General features: G+C 50.8%; 1 protein-coding gene across 3 annotated transcripts in view; it reads right to left on the bottom strand.

The window, feature by feature from the left end:
• The window catches only part of GRID2IP (Grid2 interacting protein), a 53232-nt gene that overhangs the window by 19027 nt on the left and 18874 nt on the right, over positions 1-15331 (bottom strand). For all 3 annotated transcript variants that reach the window (XM_060173251.1, XM_060173248.1, XM_060173249.1), the window contains 6 exons: positions 13390-13641; positions 13229-13314; positions 8532-8601; positions 3896-3990; positions 3567-3750; positions 101-255 (listed from right to left, as the gene is read on the bottom strand). In XM_060173251.1, the coding sequence (XP_060029234.1) occupies positions 101-255; positions 3567-3750; positions 3896-3990; positions 8532-8601; positions 13229-13314; positions 13390-13641 (842 nt within the window). The remainder of the gene's footprint in view (positions 1-100; positions 256-3566; positions 3751-3895; positions 3991-8531; positions 8602-13228; positions 13315-13389; positions 13642-15331) is intronic.

Below are 15331 nucleotides of genomic sequence, written 5' to 3'. Positions count from 1 at the left end.
AAAAATAGAAAAAGGTGTTGAAAGTGTTAAAATTCAAGTCCAAGAGCACTCTGAAGGAGCTGCCTCTCAGCTGAGCCTGCAGGGTACCCAGAAGGCTCACCCGTCATGGCCGAGTAGCCCAGGAAGCAGGCGATCTTCTCGCGGCACAGCTCCTGCTCCTCGTAGGTGAGCAGCTGGTAGATGAACTGCCACAGCACCTGCTTGGTGGGCGTATCAAGCACTGGGAACACGTCCACGATGAGAGTGTCGATGTTCCTGGGGGGGGGGGGGCAGGAAGGTTGGGGGAGCACTTCTGGCTCAAAGGATTCATCCTTGTTCAGCAGGTGGGCTCTGGGGACCATGTGACCTCGACTTCTGGGACCACATGACCTTGACTTTTGGGGACCATGTGACCATGACTTCCTGGACCTCAGTTTCCCTGTCTGTGAAATGGGGATGAAGGTTCCCCTTGACCTGGGAGGCTCACAGTGGGTAGAGCTCCTGGCTTGCATGCATGTTGTCCTGGGTTTGATTCTTTTTTGATTTTTAAAAAAATATTTATTTTCCCTTTTGTTGCCCTTGTTTTTTTATTGTTGTTGTAGTTATTGTTGTTATTAATGTCATTGTTGCAAAAGACAGAGAGAAATGGAGAGAGGAGGGGAAGAGGGAAGACAGACAGGAGGAGAGAAAGATAGACACCTGCAGACCGGCCTCACCATTTGTGAAGCGACCTCCCCCCCACACACAGGTGGAGAGCCGGGGGCTTGAAGCAGGATCCTTAAGCCAGTCATTGTGCTGTATGCCAAGTGCGCTTAACCCGCTGCACTACCACGCGACTCTCCTGGTTTGATTCTTGGTGACACTCTGGTTCTCAGCTCCACCCCTCCACCCCATTTAATAAATATATATATTTTAAAAACCATCAGGTGCCGGGTGGTAGCACACCAGGTTAAGCACACTTAGTGCAAAGCACAAGGACCACACAAGGATCCCAGTTCAAGCCCCCTGCCGGGTGGTAGCACACCAGGTTAAGCACACTTAGTGCAAAGCACAAGGACCACACAAGGATCCCAGTTCAAGCCCCCAGCTCCCCACCTGCAAAGGGGGTTCACTTCACAAGCAGCGAAGCAGGACTGCAGGCGCCTCTCTCTCTCCCTCTCTCCCTCTCTGTTCTCCCCCTCTCTTCTCAATTCTCATCTGTTTTATCAAGTGAAAAAAAAATAGCGGGAGTTGGGCGGTAGCATAGTGGGTTAAGCACGCGTGGCTTAAAGTGCAAGGACCGGCATAAGGATCCCGGTTCGAGGCCCTGGCTCCCCACCTGCAGGGGAGTTGCTTCACGGGGTGAAGCAGGTCTGCAGGTGTCTGTCTTTCTCTCCCCCTCTTTATCTTACCCTCCTCTCTCCATTTCTCTCTGTCCTAACAATGATGACATCAATAACGACAATAATGACAACAACAATGAAAAAAAGGGCAGCAAAAGGGAAAATAAATTAAAATAATAATAAATAAAAAATAAAAATAAAAATAGGGGCCAGGTGGTAGCGCAGTGGGTTAAGTGCACATGGAGTGAAGCACAAGGATCCTGGTTCGAGCCCCCCGGCTCCCCACCTGCAGGGGAGTCGCTTCACAAGCAGTGAAGCAGGTCTGCAGGTGTCTGTCTTTCTCTTCCCCTCTCTGTCTTCCCCTCCTCTCTCCATTTCTCTTGGTCTTATCCAACAACAACAACAATAACAACAGTAATAATAATACGAACGATAACAAGGACCACAAAATGGAAAAAATAGCCTCTAGGAGCAGTGGATTTGTAGAGCAGGCACCAAGCACCAGCAATAACCCTGGAGGCAAAACTAAATAAATAAAATAAATAAAAATAGGAAGGAGAAGGAGAAAGAGAAATGGTCACTAGGCAATGTGGATTCGTCTTGCAGATGACAAGTCATAGTGATTGCTGTGGTGGAAAAACATAAAATAAAATAAAAATCGAATGAGTAGTCAAACCCTGCTCCGCCCATGTGATGGAATTTTCTTTAGTTACTTCTTCTTATTTTTCTACCAGGGTTATCATCGAGGCTAAGCAGTGCTCTAGTCTATCTGTCTGTCTCTCTCTATAGAATAAAACAAACATACATTTAAAAGGAGAAGAGGAGCCGCCACAGCACCTGAGCTTCCTCTGCTGCCAAAACACCACACAGGTGGAGCCAGGGTCTTAGCCTATGCTGCAGGTGGCAAGGCCCAGCTTCGACCTCCTGGGCTCGCTCTTTCTGGCCAGGGACAAACCTTTCTTCCTCCCCCACCCCTCGCCCTCTCTCTCTCCTCTTTCTTTCTTTTTAATTTTTTAAAATATTTATTTATTTTCCCTTTTGTTGCCCTTGTTGGTTTTTATTGTTGTTGTAGTTATTGTTGTTGTTGTTTTCATTCTTAGGACAGAGAGAAATGGAGAAAGGAGGGGAAGACAGAGAGGGGGAAAGACACCTACAGACCTGCTTCACCACCTGTGAGGCAACTTTCCTGCAGGTGGGGAGCCGGGGGCTTGAACCGGGATCCTTACCGGTCCTTGCGCTTTGCGCCATGTGCGCTTAACCAACTGCACTACCTCCCGACTCCCTCTTTCTTTTTCAAAGATTTATTTACTAATGAGAAAGACAAGAGGAGAAAAAGAAACAGACATCACTCTGGTACATGTGCTGCCGGGGATTGATCTTGGGACCTCATGCTTGGGGGTTTGAACCCAGGTCCTTGTGCACTGTAACATATGCACTCAGCCAGGTGCGTGGCGCCACCCCTTCCTCCTTCCTGCCACCAGGGCTATGGCTGGGGCTCAGTGCCAACTGCTCCTGGTAGCTATTTTTTAAAAAAATATTTATTTATTCCCTTTTGTTGCCCTTGCTGTTTTATTATTGTTGTTGTTATTGATGTTGTTGTTGTTAGATAGGACAGAGAGAAATGGAGAGAGGAAGGGAAGACAGAGAGAGGGAGAGAAAGATACCTGCAGACCTGCTTCACTGCTTGTGAAGTGACTCCCCTGCAGGTGGGGAGCCAGGGACTCGAACTGGGATCCTCACGCCAATCCTTGTGCTTTGTGCCGTCTGCGTTTAACCCGCTACGCTACTGCCTGACTCCCCTGGTAGCTATTTTTTACTTTTACTTTTTTTTTTCTATTTTATTTAATAGGAGAGAGAAAGAAGTTGAGATGGGGGGGGAGGGTAGAGAGGATGAGAGACAGAGAGACACCTGCAGACCTGCTTCACCACCTGTGAAGCTTCCTACTGCAGGTGGGGAGCAGGGGCTCAAACCAGGTCCTTGCAGGGTGATTTGTGGCCTAACCTGGTGTGCCACCATGCCGCCCCCAGTACAGACACTCTAAGACCGGAGTGTGGGGACAGTGACTGCTCCAGGGACAAGGCTGTCCTTTGGCCTGGACACTGGCGAGCAGGGTTCAGAGTCACTGTGTGATGACCCGAGGGCAGCACCAGCTGCTGTTTCCTGGGTGCCTGCCCTATGAGCAGGGGACCCAGCAGGACAGGAAGACCCTCGATGAGTGGGTGGGATCAGGCCCCCTCCACGCAAACCCGCCCGGCCGCCAGCACCTGTGCTGGAAGAAGCTCTCCAGGGCCCGGCAGACGCCATAGCGCTCGGGGGGCGTGAGCAGGTGCTCCAGCTGCTGGCTGAAGGTGAGGCCCTGCACACGGATGCTGCCTGGCAGGATGTCCGCCACCCACTGCAGGGAGGTGAGCGCCGAAGACGGGTTGGGCGAGTCCAGGGAGTCTGTGTCTGGAGGGAGGGGACAGGGAGGAGAGGCACGGGTCACCCCTCCCTGTGACTATGGAGCTGGGGAGGCGAGCACGGGGGGGGGGGAGGGGGTCGGCTGGGAAGCCCCATGCGTGGAAGCAGGGTGGCAGGGGCGGGGCGGGCTCACCGCTGGGGAACGGGACGAGGCCCTCCTCCACCACCAGTGTGGGCATGGCGCCACTGCCCTGCAGCATGGATACCACCTTGTCGTGAGAACAGCTCCTGCCAATCACAGAGGCCACTCAGCCCACAGCCCCTCCCACTCGCTCCTCTCTGGGGGGCCCATGGGGGGGAGGGGTACAGGAGGGCCCCCTGTCACTCTGAGGTCCAGTCCCCCTCTGGATATCAGACAGGTGGCCCCGGGACTCGGGGTCCCTGGCATGGAGCTGGCGCATTCTGCTTGGAAGGATGAAGGGACATGCAGGCCTGGACAGACTCCGGAGTTCCCAGAGGGGCTGGGAGATAGCGCAGCACAGAATTATAAGCCCAAGGCCTCCAACCACCCAGGTTCGATGCCCCATATTGCATATGCCAAAGTTAGCAGGACTCCAATATCTGTTTCTCTCTCTGAAAAATAAGGTGTTCTTCTTTCTTGTTTTCTTTCTTTCTTCCTCTTCTCCTTTTTTTTTTTTCTTTTTCCTCCAGGGTTATTGCTGGGCTCGGTGCCTGCACCATGAATCCACCGCTCCTGGAGGCCATTTTCCCTCCTTTTTGTTGCCCTAGTTGTTGCAGCCTTGTTGTGGTTATTATTGCCGTTGCTTTGTTGTTGGATAGGACAGAGAGAAATGGAGAGAGGAGGGGAAGACAGAGAGAGAGGGGAGAGAAAGATAGACACCTGCAGACCTGCTTCACCACCTGTGAAGCGACTCCCCTGCAGGTGGGGAGCCGGGGGCTCGAACCGGGATCCTTACGCCGGTCCCTGCGCTTTGCGCCACGTGCGCTTAACCCACTGCGCCACCGCCCGACTCCCTCTCTTCTCCTTTTTTAAAAGATCTACTTACTTATGCATTGAGGGAGCGAGAGAGAACCAAAGCACCAACCAAAGCATGGCACACATGATGCTGGGGATGGAACTCAGGATCATGCCTCAGGCTTTACCCACTATGCCACCACCTGGATGGCTCTTATAAAAATAAAAGAGAAGGAGACATCATAGTGGTTCTGCAAAAAGACTTTCCTGCCGGAGGCTCTGAAATCCCAGGTTCAATCCCTGCCACCATCAGCCAGAGCTGGACAATGGTCTAGTTAAAAAAAAGTTTCGGAGGGCTGAGGGGTCATTCAGTGGATAGAATGCATGATCTGCCAAGAAAGGAGCCAGCTTGGAGGCCCTGGCATCACACACGGCAGATGTCAAGGTTTTCCTTCTTCCTCTCTCTCCCTCCCTATCTTGAGAGACAAGAAAAGGAAAGAGACTTTGCCAGGAGCCGTGGAACCACACAGGTAGGAAGTCTAGGCTCTGGTGTGAATGTCCACATGTGTACACACACACACACCCTAACAAACAAACAAAGGAGTTCCAGGGATTGGGGTGGTGGTGCACCCAGTTGAGTGCCCGCATTGCTATGTGCAAGAACCCAGGCATGTGGTCCAGGAGGTGACACAGTGGATAAGGCATTGGACTCTCAAGCACGAGGTCCTGAGTTCAGTCCCCAGCAGCACATGTACCAGAGTGATGTCTGGTTCTTTCTCTCTTTCCTATCATTTCTCATGAATCAATAAATAAATAATAAAAAAAAGAACCCAGGCACCAGACCCTGGCCCCCACCTGCAAGGGGGAAGCTTCCTGAGTGGTAAAGCAGGGCTGCAGGTTTCTTTCTCCCTCTAGATTTCCCCCTTCTCTCTCAATATCTGTTTCTATCCAAAATAAACAAATCAGTTGAAACATGCAGAAGAATGAAACTGAACCACTATATTTCACCAAATACAAAAGTAAATTCCAAGTGGATCAAGGACTTGGATGTTAGACCACATACTATCAGATACTTAGAGGAAAATATTGGCAAAACTCTATTCCACATAAATTTTAAAGACATCTTCAATGAAACGAATCCAATTACAAAGAAGACTAAGACAAGCACAAACCTATGGGACTACATCAAATTAAAAAGCTTCTGCACAGCTAAAGAAACTACTACCCGAACCAAGAGACCCCTCACAGAATGGGAGAAGATCTTTACATGCCATACATCAGACGAGAGGCTAATAACCAGAATATATAAAGAACTTGCAAATCTCAACAACATGACAACAAATAACACCATCCAAAAATGGGGGAGGACATGCACAGAATATTCACCACAGAAGAGATCCAAAAGGCCGAGAAACACATGAAAAAATGCTCCAAGTCTCTGATTGTCAGAGAAATGCAAATAAAGACAACAAGGAGATACCACTTCACTCCTGTGACAATGTCATACATCAGAAAAGGTAACAGCAGCAAATGCTGGAGAGGGTGTGGGGTCAAAGGAACCCTCCTGCACTGCTGGTGGGAATGTCAATTGGTTCACCCTCTGTGGAGAACAGTCTGGAGAACTCTCAGAAGGCTAGAAATGGACCTACCCTATGATTCTGCAATTCCTCTCCTGGGTATATATCCTAAGGAACCCAACACACCCATCTAAAAAGATCTGTGTACACATATGTTCTTGGCAGTACAATTTGTAATAGCCAAAACCTGGAAGCAACCCAGGTGTCCAACAACACATAGAGTGGCTGAGCACATTGTGAGATTATATATATATATATATTACTCAGCTATGAAAAATGGTGACTTCACTGTTTTCAGCCGATCTTGGATGGACCTTGAAAAATTCATGTTAAATGAAATAAGTCAGAAACAGAAGGATGAATATGGGATGATCTCACTCTCAGGCAGAAGTTGTAAAACAAGATCAGAAAAGAAAACACAAGTAGAACCTGAACTGGAATTGGCGTATTACACCAAAGCAAAAGACTCTGGGGTGGGTGGATGGGGAGAATACAGATCCAAGAAGGATGACAGAGGACCTAGTGGGGGTTGTATTGTTATATTATATGGAAAACTGGGAAATGTTATGCATGTACAAACTATTGTATTTACTGTTGAATGTAAAACATTAATTCCCCAATAAAGAAATTTAAAAAATAAAATAAAATAAACAAATGGAATATATATTTGTAGTAGTGCACACCTTACTATGCCTGAAGCCCGATTCATGCCTGGGCACTAGGTGGGAACACCACTGCTCCAGAGGAAGCAGTGCTGTGGTATATGTGTGTGTGTGTGTGTGTGTGTGTGTGTGTGTGTGTGTGTGTCTCCCTCTGACATAAAAGAATGAAAACACTGGCCTGGGAATAATGGGCTTGGGATTGCAGGAGGCTTGGATACTGTCAAAGTAAAAACCCTGTGGTGGGGGGAGGGTAGACATTCAGCTTCCCGGGGCGGAAGGGGGTGAGGGGGTGAGGGGGTGGGGGGGTGGGGGGGTGGGATGGGACACAGTCTTTTGGTGGTGGAAATGGTGTTTATGTACACTCCTATTAAAATGTAGTCATATAAACCACTATTCAATTAATATGAGATGGGAAAAATTGATCATATGCCTAGAGTCTTTTTAATACATAGGATGAGTCTTTGGTATGTTGACTTTCTCAAAAGCCTAGACAAGGGAGAACAGAAGCAACCAGTGGCACTGCTATATACAAGATGCTGGGTATTATACAGCAAACCCTAACAAAGGGACTTTCCAAAGTTAACCCAATTACCAAATAATGTGATGATAACAATCCATTGTCCCTAAGACAGCAGGAACCTCACTTTCCACTATAGAGCCATATTTCCCCCAGTTCTGGAACCTTAGGGTGGGTCCCACTTTCCTGCATGCTTCTCTCAATTCATATCAAATAATATTGCATCCGCCGATCGCAACCTAATCAACGCAACGGGTGCCACCCCAGCATGCTTCACTTCAGACTGTGTCCAGAGACTTCAGGTGTGGAATGACAATCCTTCAGCTTCATCACTCGGGTGAGACCTTTCCTTTCATAGTATTCTCTAATTCCATTCCAGGTGGTCCACTCCCCAATAAAGTCCCCAAACCTAGATATAGACCAGGTCCCCTGAGATAGAGCAAATGTTCACACGTGTCCATAAATCAGGGAAAAATATATACCTGAAAGCAGAAGTACACAAGAGTTTGCAGAGAATACCCCCCAATATTTCATCTGCATGATTCCAGCCTTTAGGTCCATGGTTGTTCAACAATTTGTTTGGCTTTGTATGTTAACTCTCTTTTCAGCCACCAGGTCCCAGATGCCAGCATGATGCCAACCAGACTTCCCTGGACTGATGACCCCACCAACGTGTCCTGGAGCTCCGCTTCCCTAGAGACCCACCCTACTAGGGAAAGAGAGAGGCAGACTGGGAGTATGGATTAACCAGTCACCGCCCATGTTCAGCGGGGAAGCAATTACAGTAGCCAGACCTCCCACCTTCTGCATCCCACAATGACCCTGGGTCCATACTCCCAGAGGGATAGAGAATGGGAAAGCTATCAGGGGAGGGGATGGGATATGGAGACCGGGTGGCGGGAACTGTGTGGAGTTGTACCCCTCCTATCCTATGGTTTTGTTAATGTCCCCTTTCTTAAATAAATAAAAAATTAAAAAATAAAAATTCCTCCAGGAAGTGACAGACGCCCTCCCCCCCCCCCATGTCCTGCTACTCCACGGGCAGGAGTCTCACAGACACCTTGCCACTTGGCTGTGTGTCCCCGGGAGCCTCTAACCTCATGTCCAGCCCGTTGAGGAAGAGGATCCGGTCGCCTGACTTGAGGGAAGCGTTCTCAGCGGGGCTCCCTGAAGACAAGGAGATGGGGTGCAGGTCAGGGGGGCATCAGGGCTGGGCAGGGTGGTGGGGGCCCCATGGAGCATCCACTCCTCCCCTCCCCTGTGTCCTGGGGGTGAGCGTGCCCAGATGTGGTCTCTGTATGTCTCAACCCTGTGTCACTGCCCCCCCACACCAACTAGGAACAGCTCTTGAGCCCTGGGCCCACAAACTGGTTTCCCAAACAGATTTATTTATTTATTTTACTGCTACTGGGGTTATCGCTGAGCCAGCACTAGGAATCCTACAAATCCACCTATCCTGGTGGCCATCCCCCCCCTTTTTTTTGTAATTTCATTTGATAGGACAGAGAGAAATTGAGAGAGGGAGGGGAAGGGGAAGATAGGGAGAGAGACGAGAGGCACCTGCAGACCTGCTTCACTGCTCATGAAGCTTCCTCTCTGCAGGTAGGGAACGGGAGCTCAAACCCAGTTCCTTGTGCATGGTAATCCAGGTGTGTCCCCTAGATTCATGAATGAGAGGGAGGGGGCCTGGGGAGAGAGCTCACTGGGGAGGGACGTGTGCCCTGCTGTGTGTGGGTCCTGGGTTCGAGCCCTGGTCTTGCATGAAAAGTGCCGTGGCACTGGAGTTCCCAGGCTGTGGTGTCTCTCCCTCCCTCTTCTCTGTCTAGAACCATAAGAGCACTCACACATGAGGCCTGACTCCACAGAACAGGGGAAGAACTCTGGCACACTAGGACCTCCTCACTCAGCTGCCCCTGCAGGAATCAGCCCCGCCTCCCGCGGCCTTGGTGCTTCCCCACGCCGCCCCACACGCCACCCTCTCTCTCACCCTCCACCTAAAACATTATCATCATAAACAATGATAGTCCGCCAGGAGTGGAGGAGTCCTCAAGCCCCCACGCAGACGCGGAGCCCCAGGGAAGGTCCTGGTGGGTGGATATAGAATATATATGCTCTCAGATGGGGACTGGTGCTCTTAGGCCTTGAGGACGACTGGGGGAGGAGGGGGAATGACCAGGGAAGGTCCTGGTGTGGGTGGATATAGAATATATATGTTCTCAGATGGGGACTGGTGCTCTTAGGTCTTGAGGACGACTGGGGGAGGAGGGGGAATGACCAGGGAAGGTCCTGGTGGGTGGATATAGAATATATATGCTCTCAGATAGGGACTGGTGCTCTTAGGCCTTGAGGACGACTGGGGGAGGAAGGGGAATGACCAGGGAAGACTTGGGGCTGGGGGTTGTCCTTTCTCTGGGGCTGAAAATGAAGTGGTGGATTCATGCTGACTAGTCTAGATGGTGTAGCATAGGATTAACAATTACGGGGGGGGGGAGTGGTGGCGCACTTGGTGTAGTACACACATTACAGTGTTCAAGGACCTGGGTTCAAGCCCCGGGTCCCCACCTGCAGGAGGAAAGCTTCACGAGTGGTGAAGCAGGTCTGCAGGTGTCTCTCTGTCTCTCTCCCTATCTCCTCCTCTCCTCAATGTCTCTCTGTCTCTATCCAATAATAAATAAACAAGGAGTCAGACGGTAGCACAGCCAGTTAAGTGCATGTGACACAAAGCGCAGGGACCAGTGTAAGGATCCCGGTTCGAGCCCCCAGCTCCCCACCTGCAGGGGAGTCGCTTCATAAGCCGTGAAGCAGGTCTGCAGGTGTCTATCTTTCTCTCCTCTCTGTCTTCCCCTTCTCTCTCCATTTCTCTCTGTCCTAGCCAACAACGATTACATCAATAACAACAACAATAACTATAACAATAAAAAACAAGAGCAAAAGGAAATAAATAATTTTTTTTTTTTTTTTTTTTGTCCTCTGCACTACCATCACCATATGCCAGAGCTGATCATTGCTCTGGCAAAAAAGAGATGAAGAAAGAAAGAAAGAAAGAAAGAGAGAAATAAAGAAAGAAAGAAAGGAAGGAAGAAAGGGAGGGAGAGAGAGAGAAGAAGGGAAGGAGGGAGGGAGGGAAGGAAAAAATTCCCTAGTGGTCTGGGAGGTGGTCCAGTGGATAAAGCATTAGACTCTTCAAGCATGAGGTCCCGAGTTCAGTCCCCAGCAGCATATGTACCAAACTGATGTCTGGATCTTTCTCTCCTCCTATCTTTCTCATTGATAAATAAATAAAATATTTTTTTAAAAAGGAAATTCTTTATGCATTTCATGACTTCCCCACTCTCCATACCCCCCCCCCCAGCACTGCTCAGATCTGGTTTATGGTGGTATGGAAGATTGAACCGGGGACTTTGGAGCCTCAGGCTTGAGAGATTTTTGCATAACCATCGTGGTATATACCCCCCACCCCCCTCAACATTTCTTTTTTTATTTTTTTATTTTTTTTATTTTTTATAAATAAATATTTTTAAAAATTAAATAAAAAATAAATAAAAGAATCTGGATCCTGGGGGCCGGGTGGGTAGGTGTGTGTGTGTGTGTATGTGTGTTGTGTGTGTGTCTTTCCCTCTATATCTCTCTCACCAAAATAAGAAGATGAGGGAGTCGGGCGGTAGTACAGCAGGTTAAGTGCACGTGGTGCCAAGCACAAGGACCGGTGTAAGGATCCCGGTTCCAGCCCCCGGCTTCCCACCTGCAGGGGAGTCGCTTCTAGGCGGTGAAGCAGGTCTGCAGGTGTCTGTCTTTCTCTCCCCCTCTCTGTCTTCCCTTCCTCTCTCCATTTTTCTCTGTCCTATCTAACAACGATGACATCAATAACAACAATAATAACTACAACAATAAAACAATGTCAACAAAACAAAAGGGAATAAATATTTAAAAAAATAAAATAAAATAAATAGATGAATGGGGGGCCAGGTGGTAGCACAGCAGCTTAAGTGCACATGGCGCAAAGCACAAAGACCGGTGCAAGGATCCCAGTTCAAGCCCCCAGCTCCCCACCTGCAGGGTGGGTCACTTCACAAACAGTGAAGCAGGTCTGCAGGTGTTCATCTTTCACCCTCTGTCTTCCCCTCCTGTTTCTCTCTGTCCTAGCTAATAAAATGAGGGAAAAAATAAAAGAGAATCTGGGTTCAAGCCCATGCTCTCCACTTGCTGAGGGGGGAGCTTTATGAGCAGTGAAGCAGGTCTGCAGATATCTCTTTCTCTCCCACCTTTCTCCCCCTCTCCCATTTCAACTCCTCTCTCTCTCTCTCCCCCTCTCTTTTAACCAGAGCCCTGCTCAACTCTGATTTATGGTGGTGCAGTGCAGGGGATTGAATCTGGGCCTTTGGAGCCTCAGACTTGAGTCTCTTTGCAGAACCATTATGCTGTCTAACCCCGCAATCCCTCACATTTCAATTTCCCTATGTCTCTAATATTAAAAAAAGAAAGAAAGAAAGAAAGAAAGAAGCAATCATTGAGTCAGGAGCCCCGCCACCAGGTCCTGCTCCGTGACTGGCCAGAGCCTTCCTCGACCAGTTTCCCTCACTCTGTGGACGCCCCTATCAAAGCATCCATTTGGCTTCTGATGACAAGGCAGGCCTGGGGCTGCCAGCCTGGAGAGGTGGGGCCTGGCTGGTGGCAGATAAGGGAGGGACACGCCAGAAGAGGAAGGGTGAGTCAGTTCTAGAGGCCGATGCTGGACAGCAGCCTCCAGGCCTGTCTCTGAGATGGCCGTTCACAGAGCAAGAACTGGAGCATTGGGCTCAGCAGGCAGAAAGACACCACCTTCCCGGGAGCGGTGCAGCTTCCTGGGGTGAGGAGAGGCCAGAGAAAGAGGCTGAACAGCAGAGAGCAGGGGGCACTGGAGGTCTGGGTCACCAGGTGCTTAGGGGCAGGCTGTGGATCTTGCAGGTGACTCAGCTCTGCACGGGAGTGTGGGTGTGGTGGAAAGGGGTGTGTGTAGGGGCTGGTGGTGTCACACACAGTTAAGTGCATATCTTACCATGTGCAAGGACCCGGGTTTGAACCCCTGCTCCCCACCTGCAGGGAGGACTCTTCATTTTTATGTCTCCCTTTCTCTCTCCTCTTTATCTCTACCTCTTTCTCTTAATTTCTCTCTGTCCTATACAATGCAGTAAAAATAACAATGAGGGGGAGCTGGGCAGTAGCGCAGCGGGTTAAGCGCAGGTGACGCAAAGTGCAAGGACCAGAGAGTAAGGATCCCATTTCGAGCCCCCAGCTCCCCACCTGAAGGGGAGTCCTTTCACAGGTGGTGAAGCAGGTCTGCAGGTGTCCGTCTTTCTCTCCCCTTCTCTGTCTCCCCTCCTCTCTCCATTTCTCTCTGTCCTATCCAACAACGATGACAGTAGTAACTACAACAATAAAACAAGGGCAACAAAAGGGAATAAATAAGTATTTAAAATAAGTAAATAAATAAATAACAATTATAATAATAAGATAAAGGGGGAAAATGGCCACCAGGCGCAGATTTGTAGTGCTGGCACTGAGCCCTGGTGATAAACCTGGTAGTAATGAAAAGAAAAAAAGAAAGAAAATGAAAGGGCGGGGGGAGAGAGAGAGAGAGAGAGAGAGAGACTGAGACTCAGCAGTGACCCCAAACTCGGAGGGCTTAGTCCTCAATCTGTAAAGGCCAGAGGGCGCAGGCTATTTGGGGTTGGGACCTGGGGAGGGGAGCAGCACTGAAGCCCCTCCTCCCGGGATAGGGGACCATCAGGCCAGCCGCCTCCGAGCCCCCGCTCACCAGGCAGCACAGACTCGATCCAGACCGGTCCATGGCCGCGCAGCGTGAAGCCAAAGCTCTTGCTGCCCTTGTAGATGCGCACTGTCCTGGGGACGGAGAAGAGGTTGGGGTGCGGGCAGGCGAGAGGCTGAGGTGTCCCTCCGCCCCGCCCCCAGACCTACCTGCGGGCGCCCCCCGGGCAGGCGCGGCCCCCCAGCAGCGAGGTGGCCTTGCGAGGGGGCGGCGGCTCGTCCGGGCGGCGCGGGGGGGCGCTGGCCCGCGTGGACACCAGCAGGCGCTCTGGCCGCTCCTCGCTCCGGCTCCTGCGCAGTCTCTGCGCGCCCTGCGCCCGCCGCGCCCAGCACAGCTTCCCTAGCAGCCCCTGAGACACCACCTCGTCGAAGCGCGCCCGGTGCTTCTTGGGGATGAAGATCCTGCGGGGGAGACCCGAGTTCGAGCCCCCCCTCCCGCTTCCCACCTGCTGGGCCCTCGCAGGGTACCTGGGGGGGTACTCGAGGCAGATCTGCAGGTGTCTGTCTCCTTCCCTCTCTACCTCCCACTCCCCTCTCAATTTCTCTCTGTTCTATCTAAAGACAAAACAAACAAACAAACCCCTGGGGCCGGTGGTGGTGCACCTGGTGGAACGCACATGTTGCAGTGCACAAGGACCCCGGTTCTAGCTCCCAGCCCCCACGTGCAGGGGGAAAGCTTCACAAGTGGTGAGGCAGGGCTGCAGGTGTCTCTCTTCCTCTCTATCTCCCCCTCCTCTCTCAATCTCTGGCTGTCTCTATCCAATAAATAAATAAGATAAATTCAAAAAAGCAGGACCAGGCGCACCTGGTTGAGCGCACATGTGACAAACCTCAAGGACCCAGGTTCCAGCCCCCAGTCCCCACCTGCTGGAGGGAGAGCTTTGCAAGTGGTGAAGCAATGGTACAGGTGTCTCTATGTCTCTTCCTTTCTATCACCCCCTTCCCTCTAGATTTCTGGCTGTCTCTAATAAATAAAAATAAAGATAATAAAATTTTTAAAAAGCAACTTGCCTATTAAAAAATACTCTGAGTATGGGAATACTCCAATATCACACCCCTGCTGCCACCCAGCTTGGTCCATGGTCATTCACCAGGGCTGGGGGCTAAGGGCTCAGTGCCCAGACCTTCAAGCTGTCCTGCTAGCTCTGACCACTGGGCACACCCACGTCCCTGAAGCCAGTCCACGACCCGTCCTCCTCTAGCATCCACCCTCTGCAGCCCTCCAGGCCAGCTTGTGCCCTCCCTCCTGCCAGGCCTGCCCAGTGTGTCCAGAGTCAGATGCTCTGGGCCCTCAGCTTGCCCCCACCCACCTAGGGCCCCTGCAGTGGCTGCGGCCCCCACACACTGTCCTCTATTGGTCCCTTCCATAAGCACTTGCACACACTTATTCAACTAGCTGGACTCCCCTTCTGCCTCATGCCAGCTCCTTCGATTTTTTTTTTTTTTTGCCACCATAGTTATTTTTGGGGCTCAGTGTCTGCATGAGGATGCCACTGCTCCCAGTAGCTAGTTAATTTTATTAATTATTATTGTTATTATTTTACCAGAGCATTGCTCAGCTCTGGCTTATGGTGGTGCTGGGGACTGAACCTGGGACTCTGGAGCCTCAGGCACGAAAGTCTCTTTGCAGAACCATTATGCTATCTATCCTCTGCCCCCAGAAGCTACTTTTAATTTTTATTTAGTAGGACAGAGAAATTGTAAGAGGAGGGGAAGAGAGAGAGGGAGAGAGAAAGACAGACACCTGCAGACATGCTTCACTTCTTGCAGGTTGGTGCTGGGCTCCAATCTAGGCTGTGCACATGGCAAAGCAGTGCACTATGCTGGTGAGCTATCTCTCGGCCCCTTCAGTGAGACCTGCGGTGCCCCCCCCCCACGCCTGCCACAGGCCCTGGGCTTCCTGCTATGGGGGGGGGGAGCTGGGAGTCACCACGCTGTGAATTCTGAAGTCCCCAAGTGACCATCAGCCCCTGGTTCAGCCCAGGTTCAAGTCCAGCCCAGGCACCTTGGCTGGGTCCTGAAGGTCGGTGGCCACCCCAGGCTCCCTTCCTCCATCTCTGCACCCACAGCTAAAGCCGGGGCCTGCTGAGGG

This window comes from Erinaceus europaeus, chromosome 15 (assembly GCF_950295315.1).
Source record: "Erinaceus europaeus chromosome 15, mEriEur2.1, whole genome shotgun sequence".
NCBI lineage: Eukaryota > Metazoa > Chordata > Mammalia > Eulipotyphla > Erinaceidae > Erinaceus > Erinaceus europaeus.
Note: the sequence above shows the minus strand (reverse complement) of the source record. Positions and strands in the feature narration are given on the sequence as shown.